The sequence below is a fragment of the Plectropomus leopardus genome, chromosome 23 (genome assembly GCF_026936395.1).
Source record: "Plectropomus leopardus strain MGB_pleo_1.0 chromosome 23, ASM2693639v1, whole genome shotgun sequence".
Lineage (NCBI taxonomy): Eukaryota > Metazoa > Chordata > Actinopteri > Perciformes > Serranidae > Plectropomus > Plectropomus leopardus.
In genome coordinates this window covers 9,361,156-9,384,218 of record NC_142198.1, presented here as the reverse complement: position 1 = coordinate 9,384,218, position 23,063 = coordinate 9,361,156, and the positions used below count along the sequence as shown (strand labels likewise).

Below are 23,063 nucleotides of genomic sequence, written 5' to 3'. Positions count from 1 at the left end.
TCGATAACATGTTAAGTACTGCATTGGTAATCTGTACGCATCACTCATTTGCACTTTAAGCATAACACCATGTGCACCAAATTAAACATTCACCTGATTATATGTCTCCTGTGTGCATACATACAGTAAATATATGTGCATATATTCATGTTATGTTTGCAAATGTGTGTGCTACTGTATGTTAGGTGGTGTGTGTGTGTGTGTGTGTGTGTGTGTGTGTGTGTGTGTGTGTGTGTGTAACATGTCGGCAAATTCATGAGTGCATGTGTGTGTGCCTTGCAGAAATCTCCAGACAAAGGGCCCGGTGCAATGCTATTAGTCACAGAGCTAACAGTTCAAAGATAGCTGACTCATTTGTGTGTGAGAGAAAGACACTTCAAAGATGGCAGCCTCATTTGAGCCCCCTGCTCATTAACATCGCATCCTCTGAGGATGTCTTACACCTAAAACTGCTTGATTGTTTAAGTGTGAGACTTCGACAAATACTCACTCTGTGTGTGTGTGTATCTGCATTAACAAATGTAGGAAAGACAAAGTCTTCCTTCAAGGTTATTTGCTCTTTCTTCTCATTCCTCTTAAACAACTCAACAACACACTTCCTCTCTCTCTCTTTTATTGTCACAGATTTTTCACTCTTCCTTTCTTTCCGAGTGCACTGCCTCTGAGGGATGTGCTGGATTTCTTTTGACAATAATCTTATTTCTTGAATTCACTTTCTTTCAGATGGCTTCCTCATTCTCTCCCTCTACCCCATCTTCCCATCTATCCTCCCACAGTCTCCCTCTTTCACTCCTCTGCCTCCCTGTCTTTTGTGTTTCCCTCTCCCTTGACCATTCTCTCTGTCCACCCACGCTGCAAATGAACTGAGCGCGACAGAATTAAAATGAGGAAATGCCTCAATTACCACTTTGCGTCTTGAAAAGTTTTTCCAATGCATGCAAGTAACTTGTGTGCATTTATGATGGTATGTGCAACTGAAATTAATGCATGTGAGGGCATGCTTGCCAACTAATCAATGCCACCAAAGCTCCATTAAAGAAACATGACTTGTTCCTTGCTGCTAGCATGCAAAAATAACCGTAAGCTCAGCAAACATGGATGCAGATATCTCATGGGTCTTGCATGCGGCAATGTTGTGGGGTGTCAGACTTGCATGCAAGAAGACCATTTACAGGTGCTAACTAATAAGCTTATCACACTAAAGCTTGCAAAAATAGCTCCAACATGACTTGGAGAAACGAAGAAGCAGGAAATGATGGTCAATGCCTGACATGAGGCAATCTACCCCAATAAACAAAGCTCTTTGTAGGATCATACTCTTGCAAAAAGTCATGTTTTGCTTTCTTTCACTATCTAACTTGCATGATCTTGACACCAATTTTTTTGATTTATACTCTACAAGTACTCTGACATATACATTGGGTGACAGTAAGATTTATCAGATTTGTCTCAAACTTACAGCTGGCGTGTAAATACAGGCACAATGAGCACAAATGAAAACATTGTGAAAGGAAAGCAAAAATAATTTGGACAAAAGCTAAATTCTGAATTTAACTGAATCAGAGGGATGGAGAGAATGGGTTCATAAGCTCTGTGTGGAAAAAGCTGCTTGTGTTTATGCATCAAATATTGAGGGTGGATTGCTGAAAAAGCATGGATGCCTCTCTTGGCAATACGTATTCCAGTGCTGACTGGAAAAAACAAAATAACAAAGATCTAAATGAATATGAGAGTTGTTCACCACCGAGTTTGTTTAATAGGAGCGACTCTCATACCATAGTTTTAAGAAACAGGACCGATTGAGAGACACTAATAGAGAGGTAGTGGACACATGGGGTTGTATAGTGTATGTCAAAAATGAGAAAAAAAAAATCACTGTGATTGGCTAGGGTGGGACAGCCTGGGAAGCTAAATGACAAACATTTGATTACAGTTTACAGAGACAGTGAGAGAAAAGACAACTTGATGATAAGGGTGACAGGATGTCAGGAGTGAGTTTCACAGAGAAGTAAACAAATAGGAGGAAAAATGTCAGGGAGAAACACTAACTGAAGAGACAGATGAATTCACAAATAAATGGGTGGACAGGTTCATTACCAACAAGTAAGAGATGAAATCAGAGCAAAGCTAAAAATGAAGGTGAACTTGACAGGGCAAGTTAAAGGGATCTTTAGCTAAATGTAATACAGTTCATCAAAAACAAGACTACGACAGGTATATACCTGGTATATGCCTGGACTGTGTAAACAAACGCAATCTGGCAGCGTCACAGTAGAAAATGGCGTTCAGGCACACATGACGCAGAGTTCATAAACACGGTGCCTATGTAAACAGCAGCTGGCTATATATAAATTTAGAATAAAACATCAAATGGCAGGGAAAAGGAGACTATAAATGACCTCATCTGCCTTCAATTTTCCATATGACTGATGCTGAATGTTTTGTTTTCTTTGGTGATATTTTTATGTATTGATTTATTTTGTTTCACTAGCTGATGCACTGTTGCAGCCAATAGAGCAACGCCAACACTACTTTCTGATAAAGACAGAGCACTTTTAAGCCCCGCCCCCACCAGAGAGGAAAACAATATATTGCTGTCCATTGACTTTGTCTTGGGTGAAAGTGCATCCTTGTTATTTACGTCTGCTACCAAACAACATAAAAATGCCTTAAAGCTGCTTTGTGGTTGGATGCACTACCAACATGGTAAAGAATCCATGACTAATTTTTTACAAGCTGCCAAACAAAAAAAACGAAACTTTTAACAGTAAGATGTAAGGAATCAACAAAAAGATATGGGAAAACTGTTGGATCCTGACATCAAGTCTGCCTACGTGCACCAGCGTTTTGGTAGACAGACACACTGTAAAGACTGAAGCTAACTAAACAATGTAGTGCCTTGTTTGATCTTTGTTAGGCTTAAGTATGATCTTACCCGGTGATTTGACCAAATAAATATCAAAATATGTCACTACTGGCCATTCGGTGGGATCATATTTCCAAGATAAGCTGGGTATAGAGAAAGGACACTGAGATGGACAGACAATATTCAGTTTGTCAGTGTAACTTTTTGGTGAACATAAGGTGCTAAAATAATGTTTTGAGGTGCTATCTAATGTTTTAGCTGGCTGCAGGCATACAGTTAGCGTTTCAGCCCTTGCTTTCATATTTTGGCACCTTTTGTTTTCCCCTCTGGCGGTTATCAGAGTATGAAGTGTTGAACTCTGTCTCTTTTTGTGCGAACATCATCATTCGATGACCCAGGGCCAGACTTTCATGTTTATAGGGCTGGCCCCCACATTGTTGTTGTCCAGCCAAAAAAAAGGCAGTAAAAAGATGATTAATGATATTTTATCTATCCTTTAATTATATTTCATTGTCATGTGGTAAAGTGTAGACAGGGTCTCACACCAAATATTTCACATTTTATGTGCCAGCCATCTCACTGATGATACATTAAGAAGCATCTGTGAATATTAGTGGGGGAAAACATCCCTTTCTAGTTCCTTTCTTGAAAAAACAAAACAAAACAAAAAAAAACAGTCTGACTATTTTTGGGAAATGTCAAGTGTGCCAATATGTCAGCAGGTTTTTGGGAGAATGTGACAAATTTGCCTCTATTCACGTCTGTGTGTGTTCATGCAGCTCTCCCGGGGAGACTGTAGGCTGTTGGCCCCTGGTGCACATGAGAGTGTCTCCCTTGCTGTTCACAGTCTTGACAAGAGGAGACAAAAGAAGTAGACAGAGGTAAAGGAACGGAGAGGAGATAAGAGGACAGAGCAGTATCACGGTTTTCTTCACTGTTGGCAACAGTCTGATGTAAGCAAGCAAGTGACTGAATTTGTATGTGTGTATACACTTGTGCCTTTATGTGATGATTTCAAGGTTGTAACTGGAGTTAAAAACACTAGAAAACAAAGCCAACTAGCTCGTGTGCATGCGTTTGTGCTATGTGTTGGCTCTATAAAAAGTTAAAGTGAAGGAAGAAGTTAAGAAGACAAAGATTAAAAGTTTCAATTGAGTTTAGTTTGGGTTTTTTGTTTTTTGATTTTTTTGGAGTCCTAAACTGCCTTAAAAATTCAAATCAGTGTTCATGAAATCCACGTAAGACATTAAACTACAAGAAGAAAAAAATGTCATGTATGTGTGCAAACAGGACAAGCCACTGTACCTTGGATCTGAACGGCTCTGGGAATCCTCCATGTGGTATCCCGATGTATCCCTGCAGAAACTCAACCACAGACAGAGGGAAGGACAATTCATCTGCCCTCTCCTCCACTTCTGCCCTGGTCAAGTTGTTCTGCACCATGAACTGGGCCAAATCACCAACAATCTTAGAGGATGGAGTCACCTGAGGGAGAGGAAGACAGAGGTCTAAGTATCAAACTTATGTCTTAATATGTTGAACCTGTTCCTTTTTTTTGGAGGGGAAGTGGAGGATGAAAAGAAGAGCTAATATCAGCTCAGTTTAGCCCTCTGTAAGATATTCTATTTCACCACAGACTGAGCACAAGATATTAAAGTGCAGCCTCTGCAAGCAGATGATATCTCAGTTTGCTTAGGACGAGATGAGGTAGTATTATTTCTCTCCGGTACGTGACCACTGGCCTTTTAATCTGACAAACATCAGAAAAACCCACATAGAGAATCTATTCTGGATAATATTACAGTTTTCTATGGTCTAATCTTTTAGTTTTACTCCAAAAAGCAGAAGTTACAGCCACTGTTTGCCAGGCTTGCACTATTTTTCTCTGTAAAGTCCTGCTGTGTAGTTTCCTGTCAGCAGTGTGCAGGTAGGGATGCACATCCACAATGATTTCACAAACAGAGAAAAGTGGTGACAGAGTTGTCGTTTTAATGAAGATGCTGTCTGTGAAGATTAAGTACTGAGTGACCTGGAGAGAAGGGAGGGCCGGGGAAGCAGAATGAGAAATGAAAAGATGTTTATATCTATACAATCTCTTTAATCATTTGATTTGGCAGCCACGAACTAAACTACACAGGTCTTCTCTATGAAAACAGAATGAACCTGGAAATAAAGAGGGAAGAAGAAAGAGCGAGGAAAACATTCATTAAAATCACATGTATTCATTCTTTCATTATTTATAATGGCATATCATTATGGTAATAGCGATCCCTATTAGCATAATGGTGATAAGTGGAGTCTTTTTTTGACTGTGAACAGGACACTGATGCAAACATCAAATTGCACACATTACTCTTCCATTGTAATGAATGAAGAGACAGATTTAAGGCTTCCTGTTCACTTCCATTTGATATTCAGAACATTAAAGAGAGAAAGAGGTCAATTAATATGATTCATTAACAATAAAAGACCTGAAAACCCCCTTTGGCTAAATCTGTGTCTCTCACACAGATATTCCTGTTTGTACTCAATTCTAAAAGCCTTATTATTAAATGTGATCAAAGAGTGAAAATGGGGAAAAGAGAAAGAAACAGTCTCATCTCAGGACCCAAATGCTTTCAATTTTAAAACTAGTCTCACATTTTGGAGACACCAGCAGAGGGTAAGTGTCCTGTTTATGAGCCCGACTCCAGTACTGACAGCTGAAGGACTAGAGAGAACAAAGAGTGGGCATACACTCATTACAAGATGCCTATTTATGTGGCAATTAGTCCATTCTGTCGATATCAGATGAAAAACAGAGAGGAAAATACGAGAAAATGAGTGAATATAGATCAAACTGACATTCTTAAAAAAAATTCGGAACTTCATATCTATTTCTAAGAGATGTGATGCCAAAGAGACGTGAAGTACACACACATGCACTCATTTACAAACGCTGCACTGGGATTACCACATCTCCCCTGAGAACTGGGTGCTTATGATGTTATCTGATCTCCTGAGATTACTTTAGTCTTCAAACAAGCACAGTCCAACTGCATGAGAGTGAGTGAGTGAGTGTGTGAGTGTGTGTGTGTGTGTGTGTGTGTGTAAGAGCCATTGATCTCTCGTGATGACAGGACTACCAACTACCTCACTATAACTTGTTGTGGAGAGTAAATGCCATCAGTGCTACAGTAATACATCAGTTACTGAGTAGAATGCTACCTTTAAAGATAAACTGGGTACTTTCTAGGTATATTTCTTGGTATTTTCTATATATAGTATATTGTTGTCTTTGACAGATAATTGCTCGCGACATTTCATGTCTCACGCCCCCATTTTGTAACACGTGCTTTCAGTTATATAAATCTGTAGCCAGAGCAAGTGAAAGTAAAAGCCAACGAGACATTCACTCTCATTTCATCTCACTTTATGCGTTTCTTGGATGTCTCTTGGATGTATGTTGCTTACCCTAACCCCCCAAAAACAGATAATAAGACAGTACAGGCAGACTGCAGAGTCCCTGCAGAAAAAGAAACCACCACACACTTCTACATAAATAAGTAAATTCTGTATAAGTCTATAGATTTTCTTTCTTTTTTAAGAGATACTTTATAGTATATCTTTAAAGACATATTTGCATATCAAACAACATTAAGACTCTAATTCATTTGTTACATCTCGTATATTTCGCAGTCAAAGCAAACGAGGAAAACAGAGCGATGGAGATTGACTGGTAACAACGGGTCCCTGGCCGGACACAATCCAGTGGAAGTTGCAGTTCATGGTCAGTGTCTTAACCCCTTGACTACCAGGGCGCCCCCAACTGCTTTCGTTTTGTGCACAAAGCGTTCACTACAAGCCATTTGCAGAGGTTTATAACAGATAAATGAGTGATATCGTCTAGAGATTTTCCAAGATTTGATAGCTCTTTCAGTTACTGCATTCAGTGGTGCAAAGTAATTAAGTATATTTAGTCAAGTATAATTTTGAGGTACTTGTACTTTACTTGTGTATTTCCATTTCATGTTACTTTCTACTTCCCCTTTATCTAAGAGACAATGATTGTACGCTTCACTCCACTACATTTAGTGGACAGCATTAGTTACTTCACTTTTCAGATTAAGGTTATGCATACAAAATTCTCAGTTTCTAAATTATTATGCATTATAGATTAATTTGTTATACATTTAACTACTGATTCATATATTATATAAACAAATAATATAATGTCACACAGACAGGGGAGTACTTTTACTTTGGATACTTTAAATGCATTTTGCTGTTGATACTTCTGTACTTCTACCCGAGATTTCGAAAGCATGACTTTCACTTATACTAGAATCATTTTACACTGAGCTATTGCTGCTTTCATAAAACTACTGTTACTTTGACTGCATTAATTCAAAATTGATCCAGAAGTCAAAACTGAATTGATGAAAACTATATATCATGATTCACTTTTCTCAATGTCATAAGCTTCATGATTGAATTTTTCTCGACAAAATGCATAATAGGAGTTACAGTTAACTTATCACCTTACTTGTGCGTAAGCCTATGTTTTACCCTTTAAATATATATATATATATATATATATATATATATATTTTTTTTCTCACAGTTGTTAATCTTTTGCACTGATGATTTCAGTACCATACAAGCCTAAAAAAATCCCCATATTGTCTGTGGCACTTGAAATAGCTCCTTCGACTGCAAGACTCTATTTAGAAATGGAACCAGGAGGTGTATTCCAGTTGTTCAGGCACAAGTTATTTGAATACCGTCACTACAATTAATCTCACAGTGAAAAGCTACATCTTTTTAAAAACAACCCAAGTCCACAACCACTTCACAAATGTTCAAAGGAGCCTCGCAAGCAAATCAATGCGTTCCCAGCAAGATACAAGAAAAAAAAAGCATCCTGCTGACTGAAACAAGTGTGCACTTCCCTTCAGAAGGTCCCTGCTGCAACACCTAAAGCTCAGTTTGATTGGGTTTGTGAATAGAGGCGATAATGATACATTGCTTTAACAGAACAACTATTTACAGAAAAGCTTAAGAGATTTGAATGGGCTCCTGAAATCCCTGGAGAGGCCATTAACTTGGTATAGCTGCATAACAAAAGCTCACTGCCGAGTTACTCGAAATCTATCGGAGACCGAAGAAAACAGCATGACTGTGCATTCCCTGTTTACCTTCAGCCCGTCTGCCACTCTCTATTGTTTCCTACATCTTTCTGTCTCCAGAGTCTATTTTTCTCATTTTTTCACTGTAAAATTAAGAATTGTTACTCCTCTTTATTATCTGTCTTCATGATCCATCCTTCTTACTCCATCCCCCTCTAACTCGCTTCACTACTATATTCTATCTTCACACTAACAGCCATGATGTTGAGTTTTTGCTCTTTCCACATGGATCACCTCCATCCCGCACCCATCCCTCTTTTCCTTTGTCCCTATGCCAAATATTCCTTTTCCCCCTTTAACCACAGTTTAAAGTGTTACTCTCACTATCAATCTCTGTTGATAAATCACCCACCTTCATCTCTCTCTAGGTGCATCACACATAGGAAAAGAAAATCGTGTTTCCAACCATGTGTGAGCTCTATGTGATGTGTGAGCTTTTCTATATTTTTAGATGAGGAGTGCAGTAAATCACAGCCTGGTCGTGAAGGGTTAGAAAAATCTGTTTTTTTCCTGTGTGTAGCTGAGCTCAGACCCCTCACTGCTGAATCCTCTCATTTTAAATGATGGCATGGTGTTAATTATGTCAGAAGCTCACACTTCAGTCCAAAACAAACAGACCACACTGTTAACCATGTAAGCACATATTAAAGGGGAGGTTGATTGCTTTAAATCTTCTATAATGTTGCTTTTTCTCTCTGCAACAGCAATGCTTGTAAATTTAGGGGCAACACAAAACAAACCCCAACTTCATTTGCTGTTTTTTTTTATCTGTTGAACTATTGTGAGTAACCTGTTTTTTATCCTCTGCACACACCCAATCCACTAGAAAAGGCAAGTTGTTATTCTATCTAGAGTCAGCCAACATTGACCACATTTTGAAACTGTTTGCAGACAAATAGTCCACAGCTACGACAGCAGCTTTGTGAGGCTATAATGCTCATTATAAAGAAAACCTTTGGTCTTTGGTCTTTAGCAGTCAAGATAAAGTGAATGTAATAACTGGCTACAGGACAACGTCAGAATAACAACCTATATTAGTGTATTTTATGTTGTTTCACAGTTTATATGCATTAAGAAGATGTAAGCAGAAAGTAGGGCTGCACAATATATTGTTTTTTTAACTGTCACTGCAATATCGAGAAACAATACAAAAGATTGCTCAGGAAATTTTAAGTTAGTTAAACTAGTATCGGCATATTAAAATGTGACATTTTTTTTATTTGGTGTCTTTTGGGTTCAGTTAAATTTGTTCTAAAGAATTTTCTTTTTTAGAAATTCAACAAGTAGTGTGTTGTATTTTAGCAGTATACTGTAAGCGGTAAAAAGACATAAGTGAGTACACTTTAATATCCATTTGTATTACTCTAAGTAAAATCATTATTGCATATTTTCCTTGTATTATGTAGCCCTGGAAGAAAGGTAAACATATACTGCATATGGAGTTGGGTGAGCAAAGACATTAAAAAAAATATAGATGTAAGAAATACAGTACTTTTTATTAATAGTTAAATGTGTATGGAACTGGCGGTCATTTCAGACTGGCGGGCCGCCACAAATAAATCATCCACCGCCACAACTACATTTTTGAACATCAGGCACATTAAAAGTGAAAGAAAACTGTCCATTCTCCTGGATTTAAACATCTGATTTTCACTTAAAAACATCTGCAAACAGCTCCTCTCATCAATAATGTGTTAGTGTGAAGAGAGGTACAGCTCAATTGTCATCATATAATTTTTAAATAAATAAATGGACATGTGATCTCTGCAGAAGACTTTAGGATACTGAGCATATCATTAAAATGTCTCAATTCACCTCAGCTTTATTATATTTGATATGACATAAATTACATATGAATAACAGAGCTGAAGCATCTAAAACCATTATATATATTCAGTAATGTTGCTTGCTCCCCTCAAAACGCAGCAGCACTCAGCTCTCTGATTTTTCCATGTCTTTCTCACCACCACTTAAGCTCATCTTCAACCTTATGTACTTCCTCATGCAGGCTCATATTATCACACTTGACACACAAGACCTGTTCCACCCTTGTCCACCTCCGTTCCTCCACTTTGACTGGCTCTTTCTATTTCTACTACCTCCATGTGTCTTGGCTCTCTTGCACTACTCTTCACCTGCCTTCTGTCCATCTTTCTCACTCTCACTAATGTACAGCTCTCACTAAGTGGTCTTGCATGACTCCACACAGCTGGCAGTAGAAAGCCAGTATAGTGGAGTGTGTGTGTATGTGTGTGTGAAAGCATGGCGCTGATTTTGTGTGTGCCTGCGTGTGTCATCCGTCTGTGTACTTTGCTTGAATTTGTTTTGAAAAGCAACTCTATCCAAACTCCCCTAATGGGCAAAGGATTATATCACCCGGAACAGTGTGTGTGCGTCTGTGTGAAGGAAGGCAAATACAATAAACACACATACACAAACCCTATAATGCTAGCCAGCAAAGCCAGGAGCAGAGTGAAGAATGGTACCTGTCAGGAAAGGAGGAGACAGGAGAGAGGAGCGATAACGAGAGACTCACAGAGGAGGAGGAGGAGTGGAGAAATGATAGAAAGATTAGAGATACATGAAGGAAGTCTAATCAAAATGAGGGAAGGTGGGAGGAGGCAATGAAGGAGAGGATGAAACGAAGTGAAAGTGGAGTGGGAGAGCGAAGAGAGACAGCACACAGGATGATGAAGAGAACGACAGGAAGAGAGAGCGAGAGAGAAAGGAATGGACAGATGAAGCGATGGGGAGGAGACAGAGGCAAACAGACAAGAGCAATAGACATCTGCAGCCCCACAGGCAATACAATGAGGTGCTCCACCTCCAAGTAAGAGACACTGAATGTGTGTTTGTTTTAGGAGTATGGAGGTGAGTGAATACGTGCCTGTAATTGCAAAAGGAAAGTGACACAGTAAGTTAGGTAAAGGAGAAAGACAGAACTTACACACACAAACACAACTTGTCCGTCTTATACTGACAAGCTCATGTTGTGACAGATGAAGCTGTGCGAGAAAGAAATGGGGAGGAAAACAGAAAAAAGAAACTCAAATTAAATGTAGGAAAAAAAGAGGGGAAAGAGGCATTAGAGAGCTGGAAAAAGTACAGTTTCAGAAGTATCCAAATAAATGACAGTTTCAGGACTTTAGATAACTAAAATAGACTGCCTGCTAAAGGTTAGACTGTTTTATTGCGATGAAATAAATTAAGATGAACCCAATTAGTCAGTCGACGGGAAATTAAATGGATACATTTTGGTCAATCAACAGTTTAATTAATTTCTTTTAAGCATAAATGGAAAAAAAGAAAATCAGCTTTAAGTTTCAAGTGTGAATCTTTTTGATTTTCTTATTTTTCTACAAAGGTGCTTCTATACTTCTTTTTGTCCTTGAAGAAGAGTTGAAATGGAAGAGTTAGATGTGCAACATGAAGCTGCAGCCAGAAGCTCAATAGCTTAGTTTAGCATAAAGACCGCAGACAGCAGATAGCATGGCTCCGTCCAAAAGTACAAAATCCTTCAACCAGCACCTATAAATTAGGAATGCACCAATCCACTGCTGAAAATCGATATTGGCTGATATTCACCTCGTTGACTGTCATCAGCCTTGAATAAAAAGAAATTCACTAATGGCAGAGGCAGATGTTATTCTGTTGTGCTACATCAATTTTGCACAGGCTAAAAAGCAGGGCTTGAGACTAATGGCCACAAACTTAATATAATGAGCAGTTACAGGAAGAATACAAGGACTGCTTGACAAATAGGCTATGTAATCTTAATTCTGTGTAATGATATGAACTGTAGCAGCCTGCGTCCCGGTAAAATGTGTTTGGGACAAACAGAGCTCTTCGCTGAGATGCTGTCGAGATGAGAGGACGCAATAAACTCACTACAGTCTCGTCGGGGATGCATCTATTTTTTTTCCTTGATAATGCTACACTAAACAAAAAATCCATTAAAATCAGCAGGAGGAGAGCTGGTGCACGTCACCTCTAAGCAGTCAGTGGAGTAGAGGTTGCACTGAGTCACATAATGATGCGTTCAAGCTCTATTAAGTAAAAATGAGTATGAGGTGAAACTAAATTACAGCTGGGTTGTGGAGCAGGTGTCTGTTATCATGATGTGTTTAACATAGGGGTGTCCTGATCATATTTTTTTGCCCCATTCCCAAGTCATTTAATATGGATTATCTGCCGATACAGAATCCCAATCCGGTACTTCTTTTTTAGATAAGTACAGCGCACACTTTAAGGGATGTACACATTATATCTCAGTTGTTAAATTTGCAGAAAAAGTGGTTTGAAAGGTAAAAGATAAAATGTTGTGGATGATTTCTGACTTTTGCCGAGTCCTGGCGAGTCGTTTGGAAACCTCATGGCAACTACAAGACTTCTGACACATAAATAAGAGCGTGGTATCAATCTCATCTAACTCTCAGCAGGAAAGCAAATAAGCACATTTCCCAAAATGTCGATGGACATTTATCACTATTTACTGACATTTATAGTCCTTATGATAATGAGAAAAATAATCTGTGGACTAACTGATAATGGAAATAATCATTCCTTGCAGCACTACAAATAAATATATACATATAGTCTGATCTGTCTTTTTTCCTTCTGCTTAAGTTGTAAAACACTCAAGCATCTGCAGAACGCTGATGTTTGTAGACTTAATGTAACAAGTAGCAATCAAACTCTCTTCACTGTAATTCATGAGAAGATGTGCAAATACCTTGTGTAAAACAAAAAGATACTGACAACAGAAAGTTTTACCTTATGTCTGGTATTGTAAGAGACTACATTATTAAAACAGCGCCGGTAGGCTTCAGTTCATGTATGTTTTGTCCAACCGCTCTGGTGCTAATACGCCCTCAAGCACAAATAATAAGTAGCTCCAGAACGAGAAGAGATTAATTAGAACCATTATCTTCTGGCAAAGAGTTTGTCAGCATTGGCATCATATCATTCAGGTGATATTACACCACTGCGGTCAGAGCGGGAGCACTGCTATGTGACTGGGAGAACTATGAGGGGAAAAGGACTGGCAGGCGGGCATCAGTGGAGGGATGCAAAATACATGACGACATGTTACAAAACATTTGTAAGAAGACAAAAAAAAATCCCTGTCACTATCTGTAGCTCTGCACTCAGCTGCATCAGCTTCTTAAGGTTCTTTCACCAGACAGACTTTTAGATGTTTTCTGTTATTAATTTAGCATTCTCCTTTTCCAGTGAACAGCACTGCATTAACCACACTCATCCATTTTAAATACAGCTCACTGATGGGGAAAAACAGCATAAGCCTAATAACACATTGCAATGTGGTGTAAGATTTTGGGTAGTTTAGTGGTGTCTAGCGGTGAGGACTGCAGATTTCAACCAGCTGAACTTCTCCTGATTAGAGTTCCTTCAGTGTTCATTTTTCAGAAGGTTTTACCGTGAGCTGCATTATCAAGAGAGGTCTCTTTCTCTACAAACCAAACAGACCAGATGATTAAAGGTGGAAAAATACTGAATGAAGCAGTTCCACGGTACAAATCAGCATTTTCTTCTATACTGTTGTCGCTCACCCAGGGCCTGTTATGTGCTCACATTACTTTAGATTCTTACATTTAAGAGGTTTTTACCATGAGCCGAACGAACAGGTGATTAAAACAGGTAAAAATGGTTAAATACCAAGAGAAACTTTAAAAGAGAGAAAGAACTTCAGTTAAAGTTTTTGTAAGGGTGGGGGATGTTTATATGTGTTTGTTTATATGTGGATGTAATGTTAATACCTGCAGTATAATGTTTTAAATATCAAATCTGACTATGTTATAGAAAAATCAATAAAGACACAAAAAAAACTGGTAAAAAATGCTGAATAAACCAGTTAAACGTCAATAAATCAGTGTTTTTCCGATGCCACTCATCACAGAGGAGCAACAAAGCCTGACAAATATGGCCCTATCTAAAGCCAGTCGTTCTATATAATAGTTTTAAATTTGGGGCTACACATGGCTAACCTTTTACATTTATTCAACTCATGCCGTTTTATTTCTTATCTGATATTCTGCTACCTTCAAATGGCTGTCTGAATTTTTTTTACTGTAGGAGGCAGTGTGGCAACCATCCACTGTCACTAATCACATTGCCTGTCTACTGTATATGCAAACCTCATGGCTGCATGATAGATGAGAGTGCACAGAGGACAGTTTTTTCTAACCTCAAACTTTCACAACAGACTAATCAAATCAGCATTAATGCTGAAAACTCAAGAGACATAGGATTTTTTTATACCCCTTCAATTTGCTGAGCAGATGTCCTTTATAATTGTGAATTATGTCCATGCATTAGGTGAATCTGCACTGGGTGCTCAATGTAATGACTATACCAGACTTAATATTGAGCTATAAAACAGGCTTATGAGCATTTTAGGAAATAAATTTTGACTTGTCGCACATTCTCCTGGAATACTTTTGATGTTATTTAAAAGTGAGAGCCAATGAGCTTCTTTTTGCCTTTTTTTTCTCGTCAGTTCAAAGACATCCTGTTCAAATACCTTGATTTCTTAATAATAAGACATGGCACCCCTAAAGAGACTACAGAGAATTAATAAGCTTGGAAAAGTAAGCAATCATGTTAATGCAAATCACTATTATGCAAATGCTTTAATGATGATTAAACGTTAAAACTTAAAAAAAAAAAAAAAATCAGACATAATTGGAGTTGTCTTCTTCATGGTGGGGAGGGGCACATCTGTTACCATCCTTAATTTTTATACATTTTTCATACAAGTGGCCTGGAAATTAAGTCCTCTGACAACACTATCCTTCACCCACAACTCTGGGCTTTTAAGATATGGCTTTTGCTGTGGATGCGTGTATGTGTGGGAGAGCACAGTCAATGTATACACCTTGGTTGCTCTGCTTAGCACCAGTGCAGTATGTGGCGCGTCTACTTTATATCTATATCTGACAACACACTCTATCTCCCTTATCGACAAGCCAACTGTGTGAGAGACACAGCCATTGTCAAGCTAACAGGATACAACAGAGAGCATCGCAGGACCCGTAGGCACATTAAGCCAACATTGGCTTGTGCAGTGAAGCCCACCGAGTCTTAATTGAATTGATAGAGTATGGGGAGAGGAATTGATGAGGAAAACTGAGAGGGGGGAAAAGAAATAAAGGAGTGGGGACCCATGAATGAAAATTGAGAAAGAGACACATAAAGAATAAAAAAAGAGATATAGAGAGGAGGAGGAGATAGAGTATTGGACAATCTCAGTCCTGCGAGAGCAAAATAAGAAAGATGGCTGGGGAATAAATGTGTGTAAGGCAGCGATAGAATGAGAAAGAGAGAAAGGTGAAAAAAGAAAAGCAACAGGGCCGCTTGATAAAGAAGGGGAATGCAAACTGGGGAACAAAATAATTACAGAGTGAGCGTGAACGCGGTGAAAGAGGGATGAATCTATTACTAAGCCGTGATGGTAAATAATGAAGGGAGAAAAACAAAGGAATTAATGAAAGATAATGAAAAACAAAAAAGCAGAATTGGGGAGAATTTAGGCTGAGAATGAAATTGTTGACTGCAGAATTGGCAATACAGCTCCCTCTCCACGACGACGATTAATGTGCCCTTCAGGAAATCAACCCAAAACTAGTTCACTGGAGTTTCTACTCAAATTTACATAGAGCAGGGCAATACAAAGCACAAAATTCAGTGTCAGTGCTGAATAAAACTATCACGCTGAAATAAAAAGTTAAAACTCTCAGGTAAATGACAGGGTCAAGATGAATACAGAAAAGGTAATTTGCTAGTTTAGGATCAACATGTCTAAAGAACAGGCAAAATGGTAAAACAGTTTGGGTAGAGTAAGAAAAGTACCCAGAGAAGCTGGGGATGCCAGAGAGGGTCTAACAGACTGTGAGGCTGAAAGTGAATCTAGGCAACACAGAATACTGGATGTACCAAACCTTAATCTGGGATTGTTTAGCTCAGCCAAGCAAGGAGAGAGGGCAGCTTGGCAGAAACGGGGCAAGAGGTGCTAACAGAGGAATGTCAAATACATCTTTGGACTATAGTCTGTGACACATACCAGCAATGAAGATGCGTAAAACAATGTTATCTTATATCTCCTGTTACACTAAAATAAGCACATGTATGTTTTTAAATGTGAGAAAGCACACTAAAAATAGGCAACAGATTGCTTTCCAGTTACCATTAAACTATAGCCATGTACAGGGCTCTGCAGTGCACAAGAGTATGCCTCTTTCTTTTTTTTTCTCTGATGTGTCACATTTTATGTAATGCACAGGCCAGGAAACAGGTTAGTAAACAGTGAAAGCATGGAGGTTAGTGATAGTGTTACATTAGTTAGTTGGTTTTTTATAGCTCTTACTTAATCACTCACTCTCTCAAACTTGGTGCAGACTAAATTTTGAAATATGTACAAGCGCTGATTGGACGAAGACGCACAGTAATTTGTGGTAGCCAGTTATTACATCGCACCGTTAAAAGGGCTAAAATTAGTGCGTCCACAAGGGTGTAGTATTTCCATTACTGCTAAACGAAGTAGTTCAGAGCAAAAGCAGAAAATTTCTCGTCTGCAGAGTCATTTGTCCGAGGAGTGAATGTCACTTGTACCCATGTTCCCATTAAAACCAAAAAGCCAGGCGTTAGAGCTTTTTACAAGCAGCAAATGTGCAGCATGGATACACTACTGGTGTTTTATCTTCGTGTCTCACCTTAATGAGGTCTCCCAGTAGTTTGTTGGCTTCAGTGTAGGCCTTCTTCACCTCTTTGAACTTGTTTCCCAGTCCCATGCTGTGAGCCTGCAATGAGCCACAGTGAGACAAAACAACTGTATGAATAAGTTGAGTAAAAGCAACCTTTTTATTCGTCTGTTTAAGGAAAGAATCAAGGCATTCTGGGTCACTCAGTGCAAGCCTGTGATTTGAGGCTATAATTTGTGAAGTCAAGCTTTTAAATTCATGGCAAATTACAAGTGGGCCAGTGCGATAAGTCACTGTAAACTGTAATTTGACACATAGTGCATGTGTTCAACAGTCATTTACGTACAGTTAGCAGGTTACAAATGGGCAACAGGATGTGTATACACATTTCTTTTTCCAGTGGGTGCACAGCGCTGAGCATTCAGTCACTTTCAAATAGTCTGTGACACTTTTCAGAGTGTGACTGGGCAGTGTCGACACTGTAGACTTGTGTTTGTACTTAATGTACCATACCAAAATAAGTTGTTCAAGCAACATTTTTAGTGAGTTTCTATCATAACAGTGCCTCAGATGACTGCACTTCCTCGGTTTCATTTTAGTCACATCACTTTCATCTTCAGTAGCTTTGAACACACCCAAACAAACATGTAAAAAAAAATAAAGGTGTATATCTGAAATATTATATCTTAGACATACTCTGTCAGAATCTTTTTAAAACTTAGACTGCACTTTATATTCAAATTCATTTTCCTCTAGTTTTATTTCAACAGTCCACAAATGAAACTGTAAATTACAGTAAAAAGTGCACAAATACTTTTTGGGTGCATTGAGGTGGAGTTTGCATGCAACAACAGTGAATATAGAAGTAATGTTACACTGAGCTTATCCTTTGTTTACATCCTTTCAGAAGCACTGACCACCTCTAATACTCCATCCTGAGGAGCTAAAAATGTGCCAAAGAGCTTTGTGAAATGCAAGCTTATTTAGCTCCAAAATCAATCACTTACACAAAACACAATAAAACAATGACAAGAATAGCGCACTGTACCTGGAAGTGAAGGTTGGTGTACTGTCCTCCGGGTATCTCGTTCTCGTAGACGTCAGCGTTGCCAGATTTCATGGTGGCCGTGCAGTCAAATGGAGCATATAGGCCTCTGGCGACTTCCCAATATTCACTGTAGTCAAACACCTTCTCCAGAGCGATGCCTGCGACAGAGCAGAGCAAAAAATGACATTAAATCAATGGTCACCATGCACATTTGCTTTTAATGAGACTTGACAACACTGATCTGAAGTCATTAAATACTAGGCTTTTTATTTGTCTGAAGACACCCTGTAGCAAGTGGCAACAACAAATGCAAAAACATTTTGCTCACATTTTTGTGTTCTGAATATAATTCTAAAGTCAAGAAAATGAGGAGATATATGAAGGGTTATAACCATATACTGTAATGACTGAGAAGCATGCATGTATAGAAATGAGCCAGCCACAGACTAGTATGCTGGTTTTTATGCTCTACTTTACCAGGGTCCTCATTCTAAAACTAGTCAGCAGGAGAAACCAAAACGTCAGCAGACATGGCTACTGTAATTTACCAGGGGCTTACTTTTTGACAGCTGTTCAAAACTGCACGTCAATAAAAATTTAGTGGAGGTAAGTCATGTTGTCCTGATCATTTGAAGCACCTCCTGTGCATTATACTAGTATGCTATCTTCTGAAAAATGCTTACTTCAAAACAAGTGATTTATGCTTCAACCTGCATACATCTTATCATGTTTGTGGTGGGCATCCTCACCATGCATCCCCCGCAGAGTGAAGGCACTTATCATGACATTAGCATAATGAGGACTGAGCTCACAGCTCCAACCCTGGTGTGCCTAAGTAAAGTGAAAAGTTTTAATTTTATCCAATTTACGTAATTTAAAGAATCTCATTATTTGACAGTGGTAACATTACAAAGTGTACATAAATTATGAGGTTTCAGTCAATATTTTTGTCGTGTTTTAATGATAAAAATGCATCAAGCTATTGATCTAACTACATGACAAATTTACCCTGATCCTGCCGAGCTTTGCCAGCGAGGCTTGAGACCCCAGCGGGTTAAAATGGGTTACAGGCCAGAAAAGCCTGAACAAGTCTGAGCTTCACTTTTGGTAAAGAGTGAAGAGCGCTTATTAGCCTTAAGTGCACATTCCCATCTTGCCTTTGCCGCTCATTAAATCTCTGTGATGTTTTGTGATCCTTAAAAAAAGCGTCTGTTGCTTATATTCATGACATTCTGCTCCAGCCAGTAAAGGTGTGCTAAAGCTGATTATCTTGAAAGGGAAAATCTGTTTTAATGCCCTGACAGAAATGGCAGTACACTGAGCTTTTGGCTAATGATGACAAAAATCAGCCATGTTAATGAGACAAACTTAGCTCGTTACAACCCCAACAACAGAGTGACAAGCTTGAATTTTCGTGATTCAAAGGGAGTACATACTCCAGAAAGTGTTTGTGTGCTTCCACTGTGATCTTGGCGGGGAAATAGAGCTACTGTGAAATTAATGTGAAATTAATGTGCGTGTTGTTGCTCCTCAAATTCAGCTGCCTGCCAAGCCAGTCAGTAAATAGGTCCATTTCCTTCTCTGTTTGAGAACACTAATTTTGCAGCTTTCATTTATGCTGCCATTGTAAAATTACAGCCTCAATTTACAGGGGGAAGTGGCGGCATGTTCAATGTGTCAGCATCCTCTGATGATTGAAAAGTCAGTTCAAGTTTCACTAGGTGAACACCTCATGCTCACTTTTATGCGCTCATGGCTTTGAATTAGTAGACAGGGCAGATATTTGCAAGTTTCTATCAAATATAAAGCTGCAGCACTAACTGTGAGCGCTCCCAGTTGACAACACAAAGAGCTCAGCCCCCATGCACAAATTGTACTCTGCTGAGCTGTACTGAAGCTGCTGTGGGTGCAAAAAATATCATGTCTGATTCTTCTGTGATGGATTGGCAAATATTTTTGTGGGAAAAAAAAGATTCTTTAATAAGGACACACTGTAACTCTCTGGTTGACAGTAACTGACACACAGACAAAAAATAACAACAAATTGGTGACTGTGCTGGAAATATCTCACTATAACATGACACTGTCCACATTTGGCGTGATATGGTATAATGAGCAAAATGCATCGACTTGACACAGAGAAGCAAACAGCAAATGACATAATTTAAGATGGATTTACTTGAATTAGCAAGAAATGTGAAGATGCACCCTTTCAGTTAAGTTGTAAAATTTATAAATCTTGAGCAAATTAAACTCCACACTGGCATCAAAAGGATGCTAAACGACAGCTGGCTCCAGCTTAATACTGTAAACACTGGTATACATCTTCTCCCTTAATTCTTACCAAGACAGCGAATACCGTAAGCAAACTTCCCAAAAATGCTCAACTATTCCTTTAATATACTGGCAGAGGAAAAATTGTCTTAAGAAATGCTTACTTTAGCTGAAAGACTGTATTTAAAAGCATATTGCAGAGCAAAATCATTTCTATCTCAGTGGTTGAAAGTACTAATCAAGTATTCTCATTTTGTGCCACTGTATCATTCTACTTAATTATATTTCAAAGGGACATTATGTATTTTTTACTCCACTGTATTTATCTGAGTTTTTTTTTTATTTTGCCAAAAATACAAATAAAAATAAAATAATAAGAATGACAATAAAAGCTTACAAAACAGAAGTTTAACATTAATGTTCCCAGTCTTTTTGGCTTTTATTTTCTCGCGAAACAGCCATGTCTTCTTGTTCCCCCTTGTCTTGTTTCTCTTTATTAAAAAAAACTATTTGAGGGCCAAAGAGGTAAATATTTACAATATGCGTTTTTCTTTTATTTTCTATCACATTTACCATCTCATGACCGCTCAGAATAATCTAGTGGCCATTCTGGAGGTGCCTAACCCCTACTTTGGGAACTGCTGCACTAAACTACCTAACATAACTGTATACAGCATTAAACACTAGCTCCATCTCGACAAGCTAATGCTAACGTTACAAGAGTATACTGTTGCTTACACATTTATGCACACAATCTTATGTCATGTATTAGTCTCGGGGGGTCACGAGTGCTTTTACTTTTGACACGTTGAGTACATTTTGCTGATAATTCGTCACCCGTTGTACTTACACGGATACACCGCCGATTTTGCACCAGCTGTGGAAGACTATCGTAATAGCGTGCGTTAGCAGGAGCCGCCCCCTCTCTGTCTCACTCAAACTCAGGCGAAACATAAAACTACACATTGCTTATCAAATATAAACCAACACTCTGTCACTGTATCGTAAATGTATCGCCACTAACGGTTTTCAGAAACACATTTTACTGCCCCCTTTGGCTAGTATCCGAATTTGTGTACAGTACGTGTGCGTTAATGTTACCTGTACTGTAAAAACGGAAGCCGAACAAATCGAGATAAACGGTAAAACTTGGTTGTGCTGATAACATATAAACCAATGTTACGTTACTGCCTTGCCTTTTTCTCGTCCTTCACGTTTTCAAAAACATTTTTTAGCTTACCGTTTCACTGCTACTCGGTGTTGTTTGTAAACTGCCGCCCGCCATTTTGTTCACTTAAACGACCAATGCCATGGAGCAAAGCCAAGCTCACCCCCGAAGGGGAGGGGCGTGGCATTCTGGGAATTGTAGGTTTTCTACCTCTTGAGCAAAAGCGAATGTCGCGGCCCCTTTTCTCTGTTTTCGCTGGTCATATAGAACCAGTTTAAAAAGTATTTGTGTCTTTTTACTGCACAGACAGCCAGATTTCATGAAAAGATCTTCGTTACAACAGTGAAACACTTCTTTAAACAACATTTCAAATGCAAGACGTTTCCTCATAACTGAGTATTCAGATTTCTGTATTGGTACTTTTACTAAAGGGTCTAAGTACATGTACATGTATTTTAAAGTGTGGTTTGAAACCAAGAACTTTTATTGGGGAGGAAGCTGAGCTAGTAGCAGCAGCTGTCAGAAAAGAAAAAAAAAATTCCTTCCACAAGCCTTGAGTTTCCTGAGCAGAAGTCTAATTAGCCCAACACCACACCTGTGTAAGCTGGAAAGTCCTACGAAAGCACAAAGTTAAGTTGAATCAACTGACTTCAATTATCAGGAAAGTGCTTTGGCGATGAGCGATGGCAGGAGCATCTGTCTCTCCACCGTCAGGAAAGCTGGCCATAATGAAGCGAGCACAACAATACTGTCTTTCATCTAAATCATTTTTCTGCTATTGTGATGACCTTAACTTGCCTTGTGGGATTAAAAGGTTTATTTTACCTTGTATCCTATAAATATGGAGAACAGCTATGGATCTTGACATTTGCTAAATCAAACTGGAGGTAAATACAGCATTGTTTTTATGGACTGATGGTTGCTCTCCCAAAATCATCAATCACTAAACCACGATGCTTTGTGTATGTATACCACAGACATGCAGGCACACGAGCACGCACATACTGTAAATCAGTCATCTAGATGGCTGCTTGGCAGTGACAAAGTGGCCTCAATATACAACTCATTAGCAGCGCAAATTCACTAATGCAGGAGACCAACACACATATTTGCATTCATAGACTTGTGCACACATTCTCTACACCAGCACATTGTTGAAAGACTGCCACACACACAGTTTGTGGCTGATGAGACAATGAGAGCTAACCATGAAGGGAGACAGATCAGAGGATTCAGGGAGAAAAGAAGGGAAAATTGAGCACAGACAGATGAAGAAAGGGAGAGATGAAAGAGGGGAACCAGAAGCTAAATGTGTGGCTCACCTGCCTCGCTGTGGGTGCCCACATAACATCTATGCTTTGTGCGGAGAGTGTACATTCTCCTGTGTGTTTGATCACTACTACATCTTAGATGGCTGCATTGTTATGGCAGCCAAAAAAATCCTCATCAATTATATCCATGCATGATGCATGAGAAAGCCAGTAAATGCTGTGTCAAATAAACACAAGGACCACTCTAATGTGTGTCATCATTCAGCTGCATGAGTGTCTGTGAATATGTATGACTTTTAAAATGCATGAGTGTGTGTGTGTGTGCGCGCGCGCGTGCGTGCGTGTGTGTGTGCACTGTTGGCTGACTGAATAAATAAAGTGACAGCTTAAAGACAAATGAATTAACCAGAAAAGCGCTGCCGTTGCTGTTTCTTTAGGACAAAGAGATGCTGTGGGAGACACGGAGGGAGTGGAAATGAAGGAGCAAAGAGTGAGGGAGTTTGAGGGAGTGAAACAGGCATGTAAAGTGCTGTTAATTGCTTTGTCACTGA

General features: G+C 38.9%; 1 protein-coding gene across 2 annotated transcripts in view; it reads right to left on the bottom strand.

Moving 5' to 3' along the window:
• The window catches only part of pcxb (pyruvate carboxylase b), a 356,057-nt gene that overhangs the window by 23,982 nt on the left and 309,012 nt on the right, over positions 1 to 23,063 (bottom strand). For both annotated transcript variants that reach the window (XM_042512173.2, XM_042512174.2), the window contains exons 20-22: positions 17,800 to 17,957; positions 16,764 to 16,850; positions 4,172 to 4,351 (exon numbers count right to left, since the gene is read on the bottom strand). In XM_042512173.2, the coding sequence (XP_042368107.1) occupies positions 4,172 to 4,351; positions 16,764 to 16,850; positions 17,800 to 17,957 (425 nt within the window). The remainder of the gene's footprint in view (positions 1 to 4,171; positions 4,352 to 16,763; positions 16,851 to 17,799; positions 17,958 to 23,063) is intronic.